This window comes from Syngnathus floridae, chromosome 16 (assembly GCF_059516105.1).
Source record: "Syngnathus floridae isolate MCC-2025c chromosome 16, RoL_Sflo_1.0, whole genome shotgun sequence".
NCBI lineage: Eukaryota > Metazoa > Chordata > Actinopteri > Syngnathiformes > Syngnathidae > Syngnathus > Syngnathus floridae.
In genome coordinates this window covers 403,491-419,507 of record NC_142428.1, presented here as the reverse complement: position 1 = coordinate 419,507, position 16,017 = coordinate 403,491, and the positions used below count along the sequence as shown (strand labels likewise).

The 16,017-nt window shown below is 50.2% G+C and overlaps 1 protein-coding gene across 5 annotated transcripts; it reads right to left on the bottom strand.

Moving 5' to 3' along the window:
- Nucleotides 1-11: 11 nt before the first annotated feature.
- On the bottom strand, nt 12-15,734 carry LOC148384764 (apoptosis-stimulating of p53 protein 1-like). Of its 5 annotated transcripts, XM_088356406.1 has the most exons (26): nt 15,367-15,734; nt 14,253-14,330; nt 12,868-13,015; nt 11,822-11,929; nt 11,403-11,464; nt 10,255-10,353; nt 7,110-7,205; nt 6,677-6,733; nt 6,474-6,594; nt 6,320-6,399; nt 6,088-6,255; nt 5,882-6,022; nt 5,616-5,802; nt 5,224-5,352; nt 4,027-4,130; nt 3,612-3,873; nt 3,333-3,554; nt 3,064-3,264; nt 2,760-2,913; nt 2,651-2,688; nt 2,237-2,583; nt 1,945-2,082; nt 1,735-1,868; nt 1,359-1,525; nt 1,068-1,267; nt 12-975 (listed from the first exon to the last, which is right to left on the bottom strand). In XM_088356406.1, the coding sequence occupies exons 1-26, from the start codon at nt 15,373-15,375 to the stop codon at nt 934-936; spliced, it is 3,492 nt and encodes a 1,163-aa protein (XP_088212532.1). In that variant the 5' UTR covers nt 15,376-15,734; the 3' UTR covers nt 12-933. The 5 variants fall into 5 exon arrangements, with proteins under 5 accessions (XP_088212532.1, XP_088212533.1, XP_088212534.1 ...); XM_088356407.1 differs by lacking the exon at nt 14,253-14,330 and having other exon boundaries at nt 15,367-15,732; XM_088356408.1 differs by lacking the exons at nt 10,255-10,353; nt 14,253-14,330 and having other exon boundaries at nt 15,367-15,731.
- Between the last annotated feature and the right edge of the window lie 283 nt (nt 15,735-16,017).

The following is a 16,017-nucleotide window of genomic DNA, read 5'->3' as shown; positions in this document are numbered from 1 at the left end:
CGCAACACGGATTGTTTCAGATTGTGCACGTTTTATTGATTTGTATCATACACAACAAGGAACGGTTCCGTGTGAAATTCTAAATGCACATCGAGTGGCAACAGTTTGTGAGCAATATATTCTTGACACAAGCGTAATATTTGGACTTTTCTCATTGACTTCAGAGTGTTTCTTTGAACCTGTTTCCCCAAAATACATTCGAGTGAGATTCGAAAAGCTGCTTAGTACTGTTCCGGTATTATGTGGTGGAATTTTGAGTTTGGCAGAAAGGGGATCACTTTGTTGCCTCCAACCTATCCAAATGTACTTGGGTTTTCCAAATGCATCCTAATCCTCTTCAAAGCATTCAAGCGCATTCTTCTTTTCCTTCCGTTGATCATCTCCTCAGCAGCGTTTGCAAATTCAGGGGCGGATTCAGGCCGCTCTATTGCCACTTTACATTGCCCGACCCTTTGAGCACGCTCTCCTTTTGCAAACTAGCATTGCTTGGAATTGATTTTCCGACCGCCTCAACTGCAAGCTCAGAACCGACGTCTCACTTTCATTCAAGTCAAGCAAATATTTGCATTCACCTTGCATTCTCAATCGGCACATCCAACTCAAAGGTTACATACGAAGAACAACAGAAGCCACCTGGGTCTTTGTATTTCTGAGCAAAGCATACAAAAATAGTCATTTCCAAATGACCAAATGGGAACTCTCGAAAAATGTTCCGACAAAGAGACCAACGTGGAAATCTAATCTGAACGGCCCACGAGATGATTTTCCTTCAGCTCATATTTAGCTTACTATTCGGTGTGTATTTGTGGGATTATTTTACATTTGGTAGCATCGGTTTGTTGGAAGACTTGAAGCGACTTGCTTGTCTCCTCCTTCCTGTCGGCAGAGGGCGCTTCTCTCCCTTCTTTGCCAACGAGGCTTTCGAGCTCGGACTTAGGCCAGGGAGCGTTGTCTGGGTTTGATCCTTGGATATAACTGGAGACAAGAAGAGAGAGCCGCTACTGTGACACCGTGAAAGAACAAACTCCAATCCATCTTCAAATCAAGAGCGCTGCTCAGCGTGGTACCCCAAGCAGGTTCCTGGGAACGTATCCCTCGCCATCGTTGAGTCGAGCCCACCACCACTCGGTCTCGGTGTCGTCGCGCCGTCGCAGTACGGTCAGGGCGTCGCCCTCGCTGAAGGTCAGTTCGTCGGGCTGCTGGGCCGCGTAGTCCCACAAGGCGTACACCGAGCCTTTGTTCATCACACCCAACTTCTCCTGTACACCTGACACAGAGATAGTCACGGGGATGTAGTACATATGTAGAATTCTCCGAGCGATCTTCTGCTCAAAAAGCCACATTCGATCCGAACTTACCGTAAAGGAACTGCGAACACTGCGCGTAACCTTCTTCCATTTCTTCACATTTGTCTGCTGCCGTTTCCACATCACTGATTGTTTGGGCAAAAATGGCTGCCCCTGATTCCACCAGCATTTTACACAGGTGGACGCTGTTACACGAAGCGGCGCAGTGCAGAGGCGTCCTGACGACAAAGAAAACAGACAGAAAATCCAAATGCTGTCAGTATGACTTTCACACGTGACACCATCAAGTTCCATCACTCACTGTGAATGCGTACATCACTGTAGACTGTGAGTGAGTGAGGCAGGCAGTGAGTGAGGCAGTGAGTGAGGCAAATGCTACCAACAAACGTGTAAGTGAGTGAGTGAGTGAGTGAGTGAAGGCACTGACCATCCATCACTGTCCGCTGCATTGACATTGACTCCAAAGTCCAGCAGGAACTTGACAATGTGGTGGTGGCCAGCACACACAGCGTTGTGAAGAGGAGTAATGCCTTCGTCGTTTGGCATACTGGGATTTTCCACCTACAAGACAGCTTTTTAGCTCCAGACTCAATCTCTTCATGAAACGATTTGTCCCAGTAGTAAGTGGGCCTTTGACCTCATAGATAATTCTCTGCACCAGATCAAACTCTCCTTCTAAGGACGCATCGAGCAGCAGAGCCAGGGGGTTGAACTTGACTCTCAGCCCGTGGCCCGTGCGCTCCGAAGAAGGCTTTTTCAAATTGGTTCGCTTCACCTGAGGACAAAGCCACACCGGTGGTCAAATAACACACCATTGCTAGCCATAAGTGCGCGCGACCAAGACACCCAAGTTGGATGTTGTCATCTGACATGTACGATATACTCGATGCGACATAGAAAAAGACGTCTATGGTGCGATGCATCTTGACCTTGGGCCTTGAAGGCGGTGAGGCCGAAGGGGAGGCCCGACTCGTCACGCCGTGGGCCCAACAAGAACCGCTCTTATTGTTATTGTTCTGATCTTCCCATTTATCGGGGGTCGAGGGGAGGTGGCTTTGTGGAGGCGACGGAGAGCCCTTCTTGCTCTCCTCTCCCACCGTGGCCGTCTCGGTGGCGGCGGCGGGCGATAAGCGCCGGCGGTCCAAGTTCAAGTTTTGAACTTCTGCGTCCTCTGATGACAAGCCGGCATGCCTTTCACCTGCTTCCACATCCCCCTCGGCTGAGTGGATCGCGTCCATGTCGCTCAAAAGACAGTCGGGCTGGTAGAAAGTACTGGCTAAAATAGAGAGGGTTGACAACTTCACCATCGAGTATTCTTGTGATGCGAGTCACCGACATCCTACCTGAGACCCCTTCCATGCCTCCTGCCAAAGTGTTAAACCTGCACATCAAAATGACCAAGGCTCAAGGTACGGATGAGGCCTGTCGAGCAGAACCGAGTTCAGCACAAACCTCTGGTACAGTAGTTTTTGAATGTTTGGCCCTTGCGGGCCCTCAGGTTCCGTAATGGAACTTCGTTTTTTCAGGGGGCGCGGAGCATTGCTGAGACGACGGCGGAGAACTTCCAGATCAGCGTCATTTTGGTAGCGCAGTTGAGCTGAGTGGGCTGGAGACACGAGGAAACGCAAGCGTTGCTTCAAAACCATTCAGTCCAATCGACTGAGATTCAAACACACAGCCAGCCTATGTGCATATACGTAGTCGTCCATGCCACAGGAAGGTGTGCTTCAGAAGTGCTCACTGGGGCGCAACCTACCAACTGGAGTGAGCTTCGTGGGACTGAGAGGACGGGGAATGTTGTCCACGCTGGGAGGAGGAAGGATTGGCCCATCGCCGCCGGGCTCTCCTCCTCCTCCTCCTCCTCCGACGTCCTTGTCTTCTGTCTTTATTCCTGCGTGGAGAAAAGGAAGAGGGGACGGAGACGCCGAGGAGGTGGGCAGGACGGGTTTCCCGTAGACTGCGGGGCACAAAGGAAAGCATGATCAGAAAGACTCCACGGTCTGGAGTCGGCTCGCTCTGGGTTACCCGCTTTAACCGCGGCGGCGCTCCTGTTGCTGAGCGAGCCGTAATTCTTGGCCTGAGGCTGCTGAAGGTACATGCTGTAGATGGAGCTGCTGTTCATGGAGGCGGGGCCCTTTCGAGGAGACTGCGGTCTGGACGCCTGCTCGGGTACGTAAGGACGTACGGCCACCGCCGGAGGGGGATCGCTTCGCTCGCTCTGAGATGCCAAGGGCGAAGGCTGCGAGCCTAATAGGAAGGCGTGAGAAGGCGGCAAGGAAAAAAAAGCCCACGAAAACGTCTTACCTTGGTTTGAATCTGGAGGGACGGCAATGCCTTGTTGGATTTGCTGTGAGGAGGACGAGGTTGAAGAAGATGAGGCGGCAGCGGCAGCGGCAGCGGCAGTGGCAGTGGCGGCGGCAGCGCTGGGTCGAGGCCATCCCAATGTGCCCGGAGCCGATCGAGGCAGGGAGCTGGTGGAACGGTGGTTCCCTGCTGTCTGGTGGTGGTGGCTGCTGCTGCCGCTGCCGCTGCTGCTGGGGTAGGTGCCGTAACTGCAAGGGAGATGCTGAGCAAAAGAAAAACCAAAAACAATCCCGTATCCAATCACGCCTGTGCAGACCTTGCATCTCAGTTTCAAAGTCAAAGCCTCACTTAATGGGGACAATTGCACAAAATTGCTGTTTGAGCATTCATGCTCGTGAAGTCAAAGGTCACCCACCCAGATTGATGGTGTGGAACTTGAGACAATGTCAAAGCTGCAAGTTCTGCAAGCGCTGTTGCTCCTCCAATGTTTACCAACGGTAGGCCACGATGCTTCATTAGCTGCGTGGCGGGCATCAAAGACAACAACAGCAGCAGCTTAGTGAACAAGTCAATGCTCAGCATGCCCCAAAACAGAGACAAAAAGTACAAGTATAGACGTGTGAGAAAGAGAAGGGAAAGGCCTGGCTGGGGTTACAAGTTATGGATGCTTGCGTCATATAAAGATGCTGGAAGGCACTTCCAGCCGTTACGTACTTACAGGCTACACTAACACTCGCATCCGGCCGTATGTCGAAAAGATGAAACGATCGAATGTAGAAAAGGACAACTACTGCACCATGTGGCTTGTTGTGGGATGGGACAATCCCACCTCATTTGGCAAGGCCACGTCGCGGGGCCGGCGCACACTCGTACTCGTAAGATCAGCCGCAGAACAACGTCTGACGTCGAGAGGAAAGCGGCCGGCCGGCCGGCCACGACGGGAAGCAAAGAGTCAGCTCTGCGCAGGCTGCTGGAAACTTGGCTATGTGCCTGGGAGTCCAGATTAGAGTGAAGCGCTCACTCCACAGCACATTATGTCCCCATGCATCCTGACAGATCCCTTCTTTCTCTCGCTAGCCACTCACTCGCAAATATAAAAGCGCCGTTTTAGAAAAACGATAGCAGGACTCTCCACTTGACCAAAAAGCAAACACGCACGCATCCGCAGCCATTATTATGGCCTGTGCGTGCAGGAGCTCAGAATGTACGCGACGCGCCAGCTTCCTCCAATTCATTTTGTAGCCGCCTGCCTGCCTGCCTGCCTGCCTGCCTGCCTGCCTGCCTGCCTGCCTGCCTGCCTGCCTGCCTGCCTGCCTGCCTGCCTGCCTGCCTGCCTGCGTGGCTGCCAGCGTGCCAGTCGCCCGGTGACGTGATTTACAACAGCCAGCAAGTCCAGAGCGTAAAGAACTCTGCTGCGCCATTTGCTTTGGCATTTCAGATGACCGTGGGATTCATAAAAAGGACTCGCTCTCTGTGCCGCTACTCCAGCCGGCCGTTGCATTTGTGCATACATTCTTGGCTTTGCTATTGATTGGATGGTCAGACTACGAGTAGGGCGGAAGACAGGCTGTGATTTAAAGGGAGAAGCGAGGCACTGAACATAAAGACTCACTGTTGTTCCCTTTGTCCCCCTGGGGAGATTTGGGACGCCCACACAAGTCATTTGGCTGCGACAGGACCGTGTCTAAATCCGACACTTTCCATTGGCTGGGAGGCTTCCTGATGCCGCTCTTGCTCTCGTCTGCCTCGGCCGCGGTGGGTGGTCAGTCACGACGGCGAGCGCAAAGCACGAGCGACGGGACAGCCGTCGCGGAAGCACGAGCGGCAATACGACCACGGTGACCATAACCACAACCAGGTAGCCACAGACGCCAAGGCGGAAAATGAAAACAGACAAAAGAAGACAAAAGGGACAGGCAATTGACGGAAAGAAAGAGAGAGCCAGTTAGAGAGAAGCAAATCTTGTGCCCTTCTCAAAGGGATTGGCCAATCATTGCTACCCACCCGAAAGGGAGCGCGTGGGACTGACTTGTGACCATTTGGGGGATGCGTCAGGTAACAGCTTGCAGCCCGCCTCAGCCGGAGCTTGGATGTAAGGGCACACGGCGGCCACTCGGCCCGACACGCCGCCGCTTGGTCGAGCGGTGCAATTTTGAGGAGAAGGAGGGCCTCCGCCATTCATACGGCTCAACTGCAAAGACGCAAAGCACAACCTGAAGCAGGCGAAGAAGACTCGAGGGGGAAAGCGCCAGGCGTAAAAGTAAGGTTACTTGGGCTCTCTTCTTCTGCAGTCGCTCCCTCAGCTCTCCGATACGTCGATCCATCACGGTCACCTGAGCGTTTCTCTTGTTCAGCACCTCCTTGTTGTGCGCCAGCTTGCCACTCTGCTCCAGGTTGTGACGGTTGCGAGCCTGACGCACAAACGTGCTGTCGTCCACAAGTGCGCATTTTGGAAAGCGCAATGTGCTCTCGGTACCTGCAGCTCTTGGTAGAGCTTCCTCAGTTCTAAGGCAGCAGGGCCAGAGAGCGGCGGCGGCGGCGGCGCTGCTTTCGTTCCAGCGCCTCTGTTGGGCGCCCCCTGCTGGGAGGCAATAGAATGCAGCTGCAGGCGTCCGTTCCTCAGATCCTCCAGCTGTTGGGTCAGCTGTTCAAAAATAGATGACAAATGATTCCATGAAGTCGACTCCTTAATCCCCCGCCCGAGATACCTGGTCAACCCGGGTCACGGCAGACTGCAGCTCAGCCTGCTTCTCCTGAAACAGGCTGCTCACGTGCTCGATCTCTGCCGCTGCACACAGGAGAGACAAACGTATCCATTGAGCTTCATGCTGAGAGTGTCAAGTATTGCGTGTTGAGGCGTACACAGGTTCCCATTGATCAGTTTGCTGTAGTCCACTTGCCCTCTCATGGCTCGAATCTTCTTCAGCTTGGCCTCCTGACACTCCACTCGCTCCTTTAAGCGCTGCAGTTTCTCACCTTCCGACTGCACGAGGAGAAGAGAAAAACAGATGCGTGCGTCAGGTCATACTTTTGCTTCAGCATCGGGCATCTGGATGGCACGCCACCTGTGTCTGCCCCTGGTTGGATCGGCCTCCCTGTTGAAGATACCTCAGCCTTTGCTCCTAAAGCAGAGGAGAAGGAAATTGCATTTGTACTCATTCTTTTCCTTTCCCGGAGGCTTTCCTGTCTTCCTGGAGTCAAGTCGCGAGTATCCCAGCAGCTGCGCTTTCCTGATGACTTCATTTCCTTCCTATACCGCTGCTAGCTACGTAGCTGAGCTCCCCCCAAAATAAACAGCGGTGAAGTCAATTACCGCTATTCATTTTTGACACTTCCACCTGGGTAACATCCTCGCCGAAAAAATAGGAGCCATGATCTTTACAGCGCAGACACGCTGCGACACACAGACTGACTGTAACTGCCGGAGGACGACGATCATAAACTCAGCGACGGGCGATCCGTTCCGACAATGACGGGTCGATGTGTTGAAAAAGTTACCTTGGCCACCAACATCTGTTGGTGAGCGTCGATCTGTTGCTGTTGTCTTGTGGCCATTTCCTGGAGTTCAGACAGGGTGAGTTCCACACGGGGAACCTACACAATAGGGACAGGAAAAGAACGCACAATGTGCTCTTTATCAATTCCATAGATAGATAGATCCATGGAGAGATAGATCCGTTGATAGATAGATCCATTGATAGATTGATCCATTGATAGATTGAGAGAGATACATCAGAACTACGGCAGTAAAGGAAAGCGAGCGTGACACAAGATAGTGTGCACACATGTTGGACTTGACATTTGAGGCTCTTCCGCTTGCTACACAAATGTTATGACGCAGTATGTTAGCAGCTGGTGGCCTTGGCAGGGTGACAGCGTGATAGGATTACGTTCAAAATGGCCGGCCTCATTTCTATGGCCTGGCTTCAGTGTCACATCTGTAACATCCTGTCACAGACTGGATTTGTCAATTGGAAGGACCGATGCTTTGGAATATGTATAGCAGCAGCAGCACCACCCCAAGTCTATGGGGAGACATTTGGCTCAAAATTATTCACACAGGCACACCCGCCACATGTTTCTTTCTCCCCTCTCTCTCACACACACACACACACACACAGGCACGCACACACGCACACGCACAACACACACACACACGGCTTCCATGTGATCGAGTCACTGTGCAACACAAAATAACAGTAGAGTGTTGAAACTCCCTTGAGAGATTATAATGGGTATAGCAAACAAATAAAACTTTCAAATGCTATCAGCATTTCATTTCAACATTTGCAGATGAGATCCCCTCTCGAGATACACAAGTTCAGAGAGAATCATGAATACAAGATATCAAGGAAGGAAGGAAGGAAGGTCCCAGCCCAGCCAGCCCAGCCAGCCCAGCCAGCCAGCCAGCCAGCCAGCCAGCCAGCCAGCCAGCCAGCCAGCCAGCCAGCCAGCCAGCCAGCCAGCCAGCCAGCCAGCCAGCCAGCCAGCCAGCCAGCCAGCCAGCCAGCCAGCCAGCCAGCCAGCCAGCCAGCCAGCCAGCCAGCCAGCCAGCCAGCCAGCCAGCCAGCCAGCCCAGCCAGCCAGCCAGCCAGCCAGCCAGCCAGCCAGCCAGCCAGCCAGCCAGCCCAGCCAGCCAGCCAGCCAGCCGCTAGCAGGCACCAACATGCCAGCCAGCCAGCCAGCCAGCCAGCCAGCCAGCCACTTCCTCTTACTGTTTATGTTAACTCACAAACAAATCAGCTGAGCACGCACGCACGCACACACAGGCACATCAAATCCTCATCCAGTGCAATGATGGCCAGAGGCCACAATACAATGACGAAAGAGTAAGGTTTGCACCATCAAATGACGCTTTGATGTTGTAGCGTGACCGACATTGTTGGAGGCAATTTGGTGATTGAACAGGATCATCCGAGGGCACCTGTGTGTTGCATTGGAGCAATTAGAAGATTGCGAGCTGGAGATATCCCCAAAGAAAATGGTGAAGCCTCACTTGCTCCTGATGCTGACTCGCAGATTGATCATCTTAGTCCAGGAGCAACCGAGTGCTGACGTTGGGAACATCGCTTTCGATACGCCGCAGCGAATGAAACCTTTTAGACATTAAATGGACGTATTGGGGGCACCCCTACTTTTATCCGAATCGGCCACCCAACGTATTGGTTAAACTTTCCCAAATAAGGCAGCAATGATTGCAGCTTTTAGACCTCCACCGAGTTTGAAATCAGAACTAAAATGTTGCGTGCCTTGATGTGGCTTCACTAAAGTGCTGACTCGGTCATTTATAATGCACCAAAAATGCGGAGGACAGTTTCATTTGTGCAAACACTATTTGAGCGGCACACCATTGCCTATTCTGGATAATTCTACTGTCGTTGGTGAAGATAAGATCAATTCTTCTAATTGCTACCGATGAATGAACGTGACATGCTGGCTTCATCCGGTTTGCCTAACCTTGCTCTTGACACAAGCTTTCGTGTTGTAGATTTGTTTCAACGCTCCGTATTTAGGGTAAGCTGCGGCGTTGCGCAGCACTTTGAGGGCTCTCCGCTTTGGCTTTGGCTTTGGCTTTGGTAGCCGCTCATGCAATGGACACGGTGCAGACGGTGCTGCATGGTGACTGAAACGAGCATGCAGTCTTTACCTGCAGGCTGTCCCATGTGATCCTGCAGGAGCGGACTTTGATTTTGCTGCATTGCCCTTCAAGGGTAAATTCCTGCACCAAATCCAGCTCATTCCACTCCATGCTCTCGGCAAGCCTTGGTGCTTTCTAATGGGAAAAGGATGCCGCAGGCAGGCAGGCAGGCAGGCAGGCAGGCAGGCAGGCAGCCTCAAAACAAAGCCATTCTTATCTCACAACTTTCTCTCCCATCCCGCCACTGATGCGGTATCATGTTCAACACCTACCTACTCTCGCTCTCTCTCTCTCGCTCGCTCCCTCCTTTGCGTGTCCAACACTCCCTCCCTCCTCCTTTCCCTTATAAAGTCACTGCTATTGTGAGCATCTCACGTAGCAAGCAATAATTACTACAGTTAACATCAATATACTGTATGCATTGGATCCCTTCTTTCTACTCATTAGGTTCTTGTGTAGAATGAAAGCAAGCCTCTCTCTCCATGTGTGCATTCATTCACCTCTGCTTCACTCAGTCGTGGTGCTGCTGCAGCTAGCTTTTTGCTGCAACCACATCACAAGTCTCAACTACCCACCTGACCAACTACGCCCCCCCCCGCACCCCCCCCCCCCCCCACACACCATCTAAGTGACCTCACAAATACTCAATCTCTCGCACTTTCTCACAGCACCATTGCCTTCTAATGTGTGTCGTGACAAAGAGGAGAAGGTTAGATAAGAATAGAATGTCGTCATATTGGCAGCTTGTCCAAGAATTTCTTTCGACTTGCCCAGTGACACACAAGCTCATATATGTACATGTTGGGAGAACATCTGCCTCCTGCTGCGTCATATTTTGCCAATCACTGACTCACACACGCACACACACACACACACACACACACACACACACACACACACACACACACACACACACACACACACACACACACACACACACACACACACACACACACACACACACACACACACACACACACACATACTGTACTTATGCGCACTCACAATGCACATGGAATGCGGCCCAATCATCGAGGTACAGCTTGTGGGCGTGTGGCGGTGTGGGTGTGGGTGTGTGGGGGCTGCAGGACTTGGAAACCAAATCTGAAACAACAAATGAAATTGTTTGAACCTGTGCCAGGCCCCTACGTTCCAAAACGCCATATTTGAATAGTCAGTGGGTATTACAGTTGATACTATCCTTTTAAATACTTGGTCATACATATGGTAGGATTCTATCATGAATTTGATTGCTGCCCGCCACGCAGACTGCGAAGCACCATACCGGTGGGACACCGAGATCGCTTCGTTTTTCCATTTCTCGAGACCGCGGCAATTCAATTAGCGGCCCAGAACCAACCTGCGAGCGCTTCAGCCTCCCTGAATTGAATTGTATTCAAGAGATGTCGAGGCTATCTCCATTTGCAAGAGTTCCAAAAAGCTTACAGTGCTTGCTTGATATATCCACTTTGCTGACAGTATTGTTTTGAAGCATGGCTAGCGCTGCGGTGCTAAAAACACAAATAGTGGCAAGATACTGCTATATACACTATATACTGGACAGCATAGCCTATGCTTTTATTTTTATACACTATATATATATATATATATATATATATATGCACGGCACTTACCCCCCCGCCCTTCCAAAGTGCAGCCGCACCTTAAATTCTTTTGGTCTTTGCAGCAGATGTAAAAATCACTCCATGGAGAAAGCCACACAAGACAATAGTGGAGAAGTGAGAAAGGTGAGGGGAAGAGGAGGAGGATGAGGAGGAGCTGTTTGGCTGGCTAACAATCCTCTTAGTCTGGTTATGTCATGCGACCAAGCTAATCCCACCTTCACTGACTGGCCAACATGCATGCACGCACGCACGCACGCGTGCACGCCTGCACACGCACACACGCCTGCACACGCACACACGCCTGCACGGCTGCACACTATGACTGACTCACAGACAAGAGCGTTTCACACAAACGTGGTCAATAGCAACATGTGTAAAGGCCCCAAAATTGGTAGCAGGGACCAAAATAGCTGCTACTTTGACAATGATCCAACTTGAAAGGCCACTGTGGCGAGATTTGTGCGCATCCTCTACTGTATTTACTCGTAAACACTGTATCAGTACGTGTTGGTGCGGCGCACGTCTTACGCTGGTGTTCTTGCCCTCTGGAGATTCCATGGTCCAAGTTGTCTCCAAAGGCTGCTGACTTCCTGTCGAAAGAAGCAGAAACATTGACATTTTGCCAATCGGTCACCCGTCCATTCATCTTCTGCGCTCAACTTTGTTCAGCTACAACATCCTTGGCCATTTTCAAACAAGCGATGATACATTCTGGATGATATGGAGCAAGTCATCAATATTTCTTCTCCCATTCTGCGTTGCACCATGCATGTTATATAATTCCAATAATCTGATCGGGCTAATTAGTGAGCGTGCCGCTGCTGACCTCGCCTCTAAGTCTCCTAAACACTTTTCTTCTCCAAACAGAGAGCAAGGTTGCCTCATCACTTCAAACACAAGCAAAACATGACAGTCGTTCGTGATTCATTTCTCTATAGCCAATGTACCTCGTGGCAAGGAGGGACAGTGTCGCAGGTAGAAGCTGACCTCTGGCCTCCTTGCTCCCCACTGCTGAAGGAGGTCCAAGAGTAACAACTGCTGAGGGAGAACTCGTTCTGACAGGACACACAAGGAGGGGGAAGAATTTTCTCACTCAGATTCCATTCGCTGGCTTGACATGCTTGCTAGGTAGTAGCGGCTAGGCTACTATATGTCATTGCCATTCAAGCGCTCTGGTCAACTGTTGACATCATCTATTGCAGTCTGCCTCGAGGTTGAATCCGGAGCAGCTGTTTGACACGTACGTACGTACGTGCGTGTGACATAGTCAACGTGGACTTAGTATCACAATAGTTGAGATTGCTTTAGCACTTGCAATCAATGAATTGTCAATAAAAGAAAGAGCTGTAAGCACTCTATGAGTGCAGCCGACAACAAACACGTCAGCCGTGAGTTTGAAGCCTTAAGACACGTGTCCCGTCATTCATTGTGTCCATGACCATGTCCAGTATACGGTCAACCTTAAAAAAACGTCCCTTTTATATCAGTAGCCTGACATTCAGTCAGTCACACGTACGTAATGTGTGATGAATGAATGTAGGCCACAGTGGTTCCCAGTGTCTGCATGTGATGGACTGCGCAGGGTGAGACTGGGCCGCTTAGTTTGACAAGGCATAAGTGTAATGAGGTTATGTTTTCATGGGCTTGGCTTGATTTGTGCGGATCCCAGCGTCCACGTGCGGATCCCAGCGTGCACGCTACACTCACTAGATGCCTACGATGTCCAACCAGAAAAAAGATTCGGGTGAAATGTTGGGGAGGAAAAAAACAACAACAACAACAACAACAACACAGCCCCACAATGCATAATGAGCACGAATGGAATAACAATTGATTGTAAATGATCTTGTTGAGGCCACTGTAAAGAGAGATAAATAGCTCACATTGTAGTGCGAGTGCTGCGTATTGTTACTGCCATTTTCCAAGGTGGCTATTTTTCCTGAATCACGACACACTTGTGTTCTTCGGAAAAGATACTACGTCGATGACTCACCGTGTCCGTTCCATTTTTCAGCTAAGTGGCACTCTCCTTCGCCGGCCTCTTTGCAGTATTCCACCACATCTCCAACTCTGGTTGCAGGAGTAACCGGGACCTCGGTCAGCATCTGTTGTGTGTCGTTCAGGTAAACCGTCAGGATCACCTTGGAGCATACAAACGAGCGTGTTATTGCTCTTCCGTGGTCATCTCCCTCTCTCTCAAGCTGGTCTTCTTTAGGGATGAGATGTCTTTTGGGATGGGCACTTTTTGAGGCCCAGCATTTACAAACATTCATATTGATCTTTTTGATATTCATTCGAACATGATCATAAAGCAGTCATGAGAGGCAAGGTGACTGACTGATGCTGCTGTCATGTCAGACGGTCACTCAACAGTTGGCTGTAATGACAGACACAGCCAGCCAGCCAGCCAGCCAGCCAGCCAGCCAGCCAGCCAGCCAGCCAGCCAGCCAGCCAGCCAGCCAGCCAGCCAGCCAGCCAGCCAGCCAGCCAGCCAGCCAGTCAGCCAGCCAGCCATCAGAGTCCCACTGTTTTTAGTCTTCATCACTCACATCCACTCTTCCGTATCCCACAACACACGATTACTAATCACACGCTAATCCCTCGTATCGTACACACCTATCCAGATCATGTGATCTGGTTGCAGACAGACAGACAGACAGAGTAGGGATACATTCTCTAAATCTTGGATTAGATACACAAACACCAGCACAATCATCCAGCCAACAGCCCCATAAGGGATTTCATGTTCATATTTTCAACATTTTCCAAATGAAGTCACGTTGGACGAGTTCCTGAAATGAAGACACCCAAAGAGCCGTGTCGTACTACCACCACAAGTCCATTACGATAAGATACGTACACTCCACCATAATGGGAGCTTATGCCATGACTAAAAGTGTTATCCTCCTTATTCCATCTCATTTTTGTTAGTATGTCCTGTCCATTCGCTTAGCACACACGCACATGGACACACACTAATAATAAATCTCCCATCCCAGATTTGTTGTTGCATGGATCGAGCTGATATTAATGTCCCACAATCCTTTGCAGCTGTTGCTTGGACACCCCTTGCTAAGCTTTTACTGTGCTGGCCACGATAGCAACGAACTAACAAGGCAAAAAGAATCATGACGTAGGTCTGCTCTGCACACACCGTCACTGTCATTCCGGCATATGGCTAGCTACTATGTTTTTGATGACACGCTCATTTACTGTACATACGTACTGTCCAGTCCCGAGATGCTCAACTATGACGTACGTACCTTTTCTTTCATGTGGTATAAAAGTACTTTGGGAGACTGAATGCTGCTGTCTCAAAGAAAAGAGCAAACCAATCAGAAAGTCTCAGGTTTGAACACAATGAAGGTGATATCGTACTTCTCTGAAGCCACATATGGACACAAGGATACGCTGTATCCAAGTAGCACACATGACCACTTCAACACGAGCTTCGACCTAATTGAGAGAGAGAGAGAGAGAGAGAGAGAGAAATCATTTGGAGTCACAACAACTATCCGTGCACAGTCGAGGCCAATGGATCTGAGCGCCAGCAGAACGTGACTTGTCAACTGCAAAGGTGGGTGGACATTTTTCAAGAGAGGACATCGCTGTCTATTTTTGTTGACACTGAGTGCTTAAAATAGCTGCCTTCCAAAAACAAGACCAAAATCCCACTTTGAAACAGCCATCGTCAGCTCTTTGGAGCTTTGGATCAAAACACCAGTGCAAGAACAAAAAACAAGAAAGAGAAGGTCAAAAGTGAGCGGACAACTTCGCTCTGGCTCTCTATTTCTCCCAGCAGTAAAACACATCCTTATATCTTCAGTGCATTGTTCCCTTGACATGAGCTACAAAGAGCTCTTGTGTTTGTGTGTGTCACTGCCTCACTCACTCACTCACTCACTCACTCACTCACTCACTCACTCACTCACTCACTCACTCACTCACTCACTCACTCACTCACTCACTCACTGCCTCACTCACTCACTGCCTCACTCACTCACTCACTCACTCACTCACTCACTCACTCACTCACTCACTCACTCACTCACTCACTCACTCACAGTTAGAGCGAGCCACTCCCATTCACACCATCACCAAGTGGGAACTAACTTGCCGAAAGTCAGGTGACCGTCAGTAACGCAGCTGCATGTGCAATAGAAGAAAATGTTTGAAAGCTTCTGCACCCCCCAAGCATGTACCGCCATAGTTTCTTTAAATCGTTGGATATCGGTACTAATAGTAGTGTATTTCACGAACGAGTTATTCTAACAGACTAAACAATAAATGGCTTCTTTTTTTTTTATTCTTGTCTATTCATTTGTAATACTACCATGAATATATATCAATTGGAGATAAAAATCCATTTGTATACATTGATATAACTTGCATGGGCTTCAAGGGAAATCCTGCGACGTTCCAATTGGTATTGGCCCAGAGTAATAATCAACCCACTGCATGTAGTTCTTCGTCCCATGAATGAAAAACTCACCGGCAACATTCCTGTTCGTGTTCCTGCTGCTCACAGCGCAGCACAGCACAGCACAGCGAAGCGCAGCGCAGCGCAGCGCAGCACAAGCACAAGCACAAGCACAAGCACAGCGCTCCCTTTCCTTCCCTTGCCTTTCCTTTCCTTGCCTTTCCTTGCCTTTCCTTGCCTTGCCTTGCCTTTCCTTGCCCTGTTTGAAGAAGAGCCTTCTGCTCCGCTCTGCTCTGCTCGTCCAAGCTGTTCGCTTTACACCATGCAAGAAGTCCCGGACTTGTTTCTCGAGTGCAGCAGACATCCAGATGCATGGAAACCCCAACTCCTGCTCCCTCCTTTCCTGTCAACCCCTCCCCCTCATTCGCTTCCTTCCTTCCTTCGTTCCTTCCTTCCTTCCTCCCTCTTGATCGTTCCACCCAGGGAAAGCTTACAATGGTCTTTACAGACAAGCTGAAGAGAATAACAGCATTTTATACTTTGCTCTTCCATTTCACTGCCGTCTCATTCATCGTGGACGTCATCGTCCCATCCCGATTAGAATTAGGTTACATTTTTGTGTTGACCAGTCTTCTAGCAGTCTTCAAACGGTGCCCATATTATTCATTTGATTGAGTCTTTTATTTTCCCTGATCTATTTGATCGTCTGCCCAAGTCACAATA

Coding starts and splice junctions, on each gene's coding strand:
- LOC148384764 (XM_088356406.1), bottom strand. Junction 11,465..11,821: donor CTGTCCCTCCTTGCCACGAG/GTACATTGGCTA, acceptor TTCTTTCGACAG/GAAGTCAGCAGCCTTTGGAG. Junction 6,400..6,473: donor ACTGATCAATGGGAACCTGT/GTACGCCTCAAC, acceptor TCCTGTGTGCAG/CGGCAGAGATCGAGCACGTG.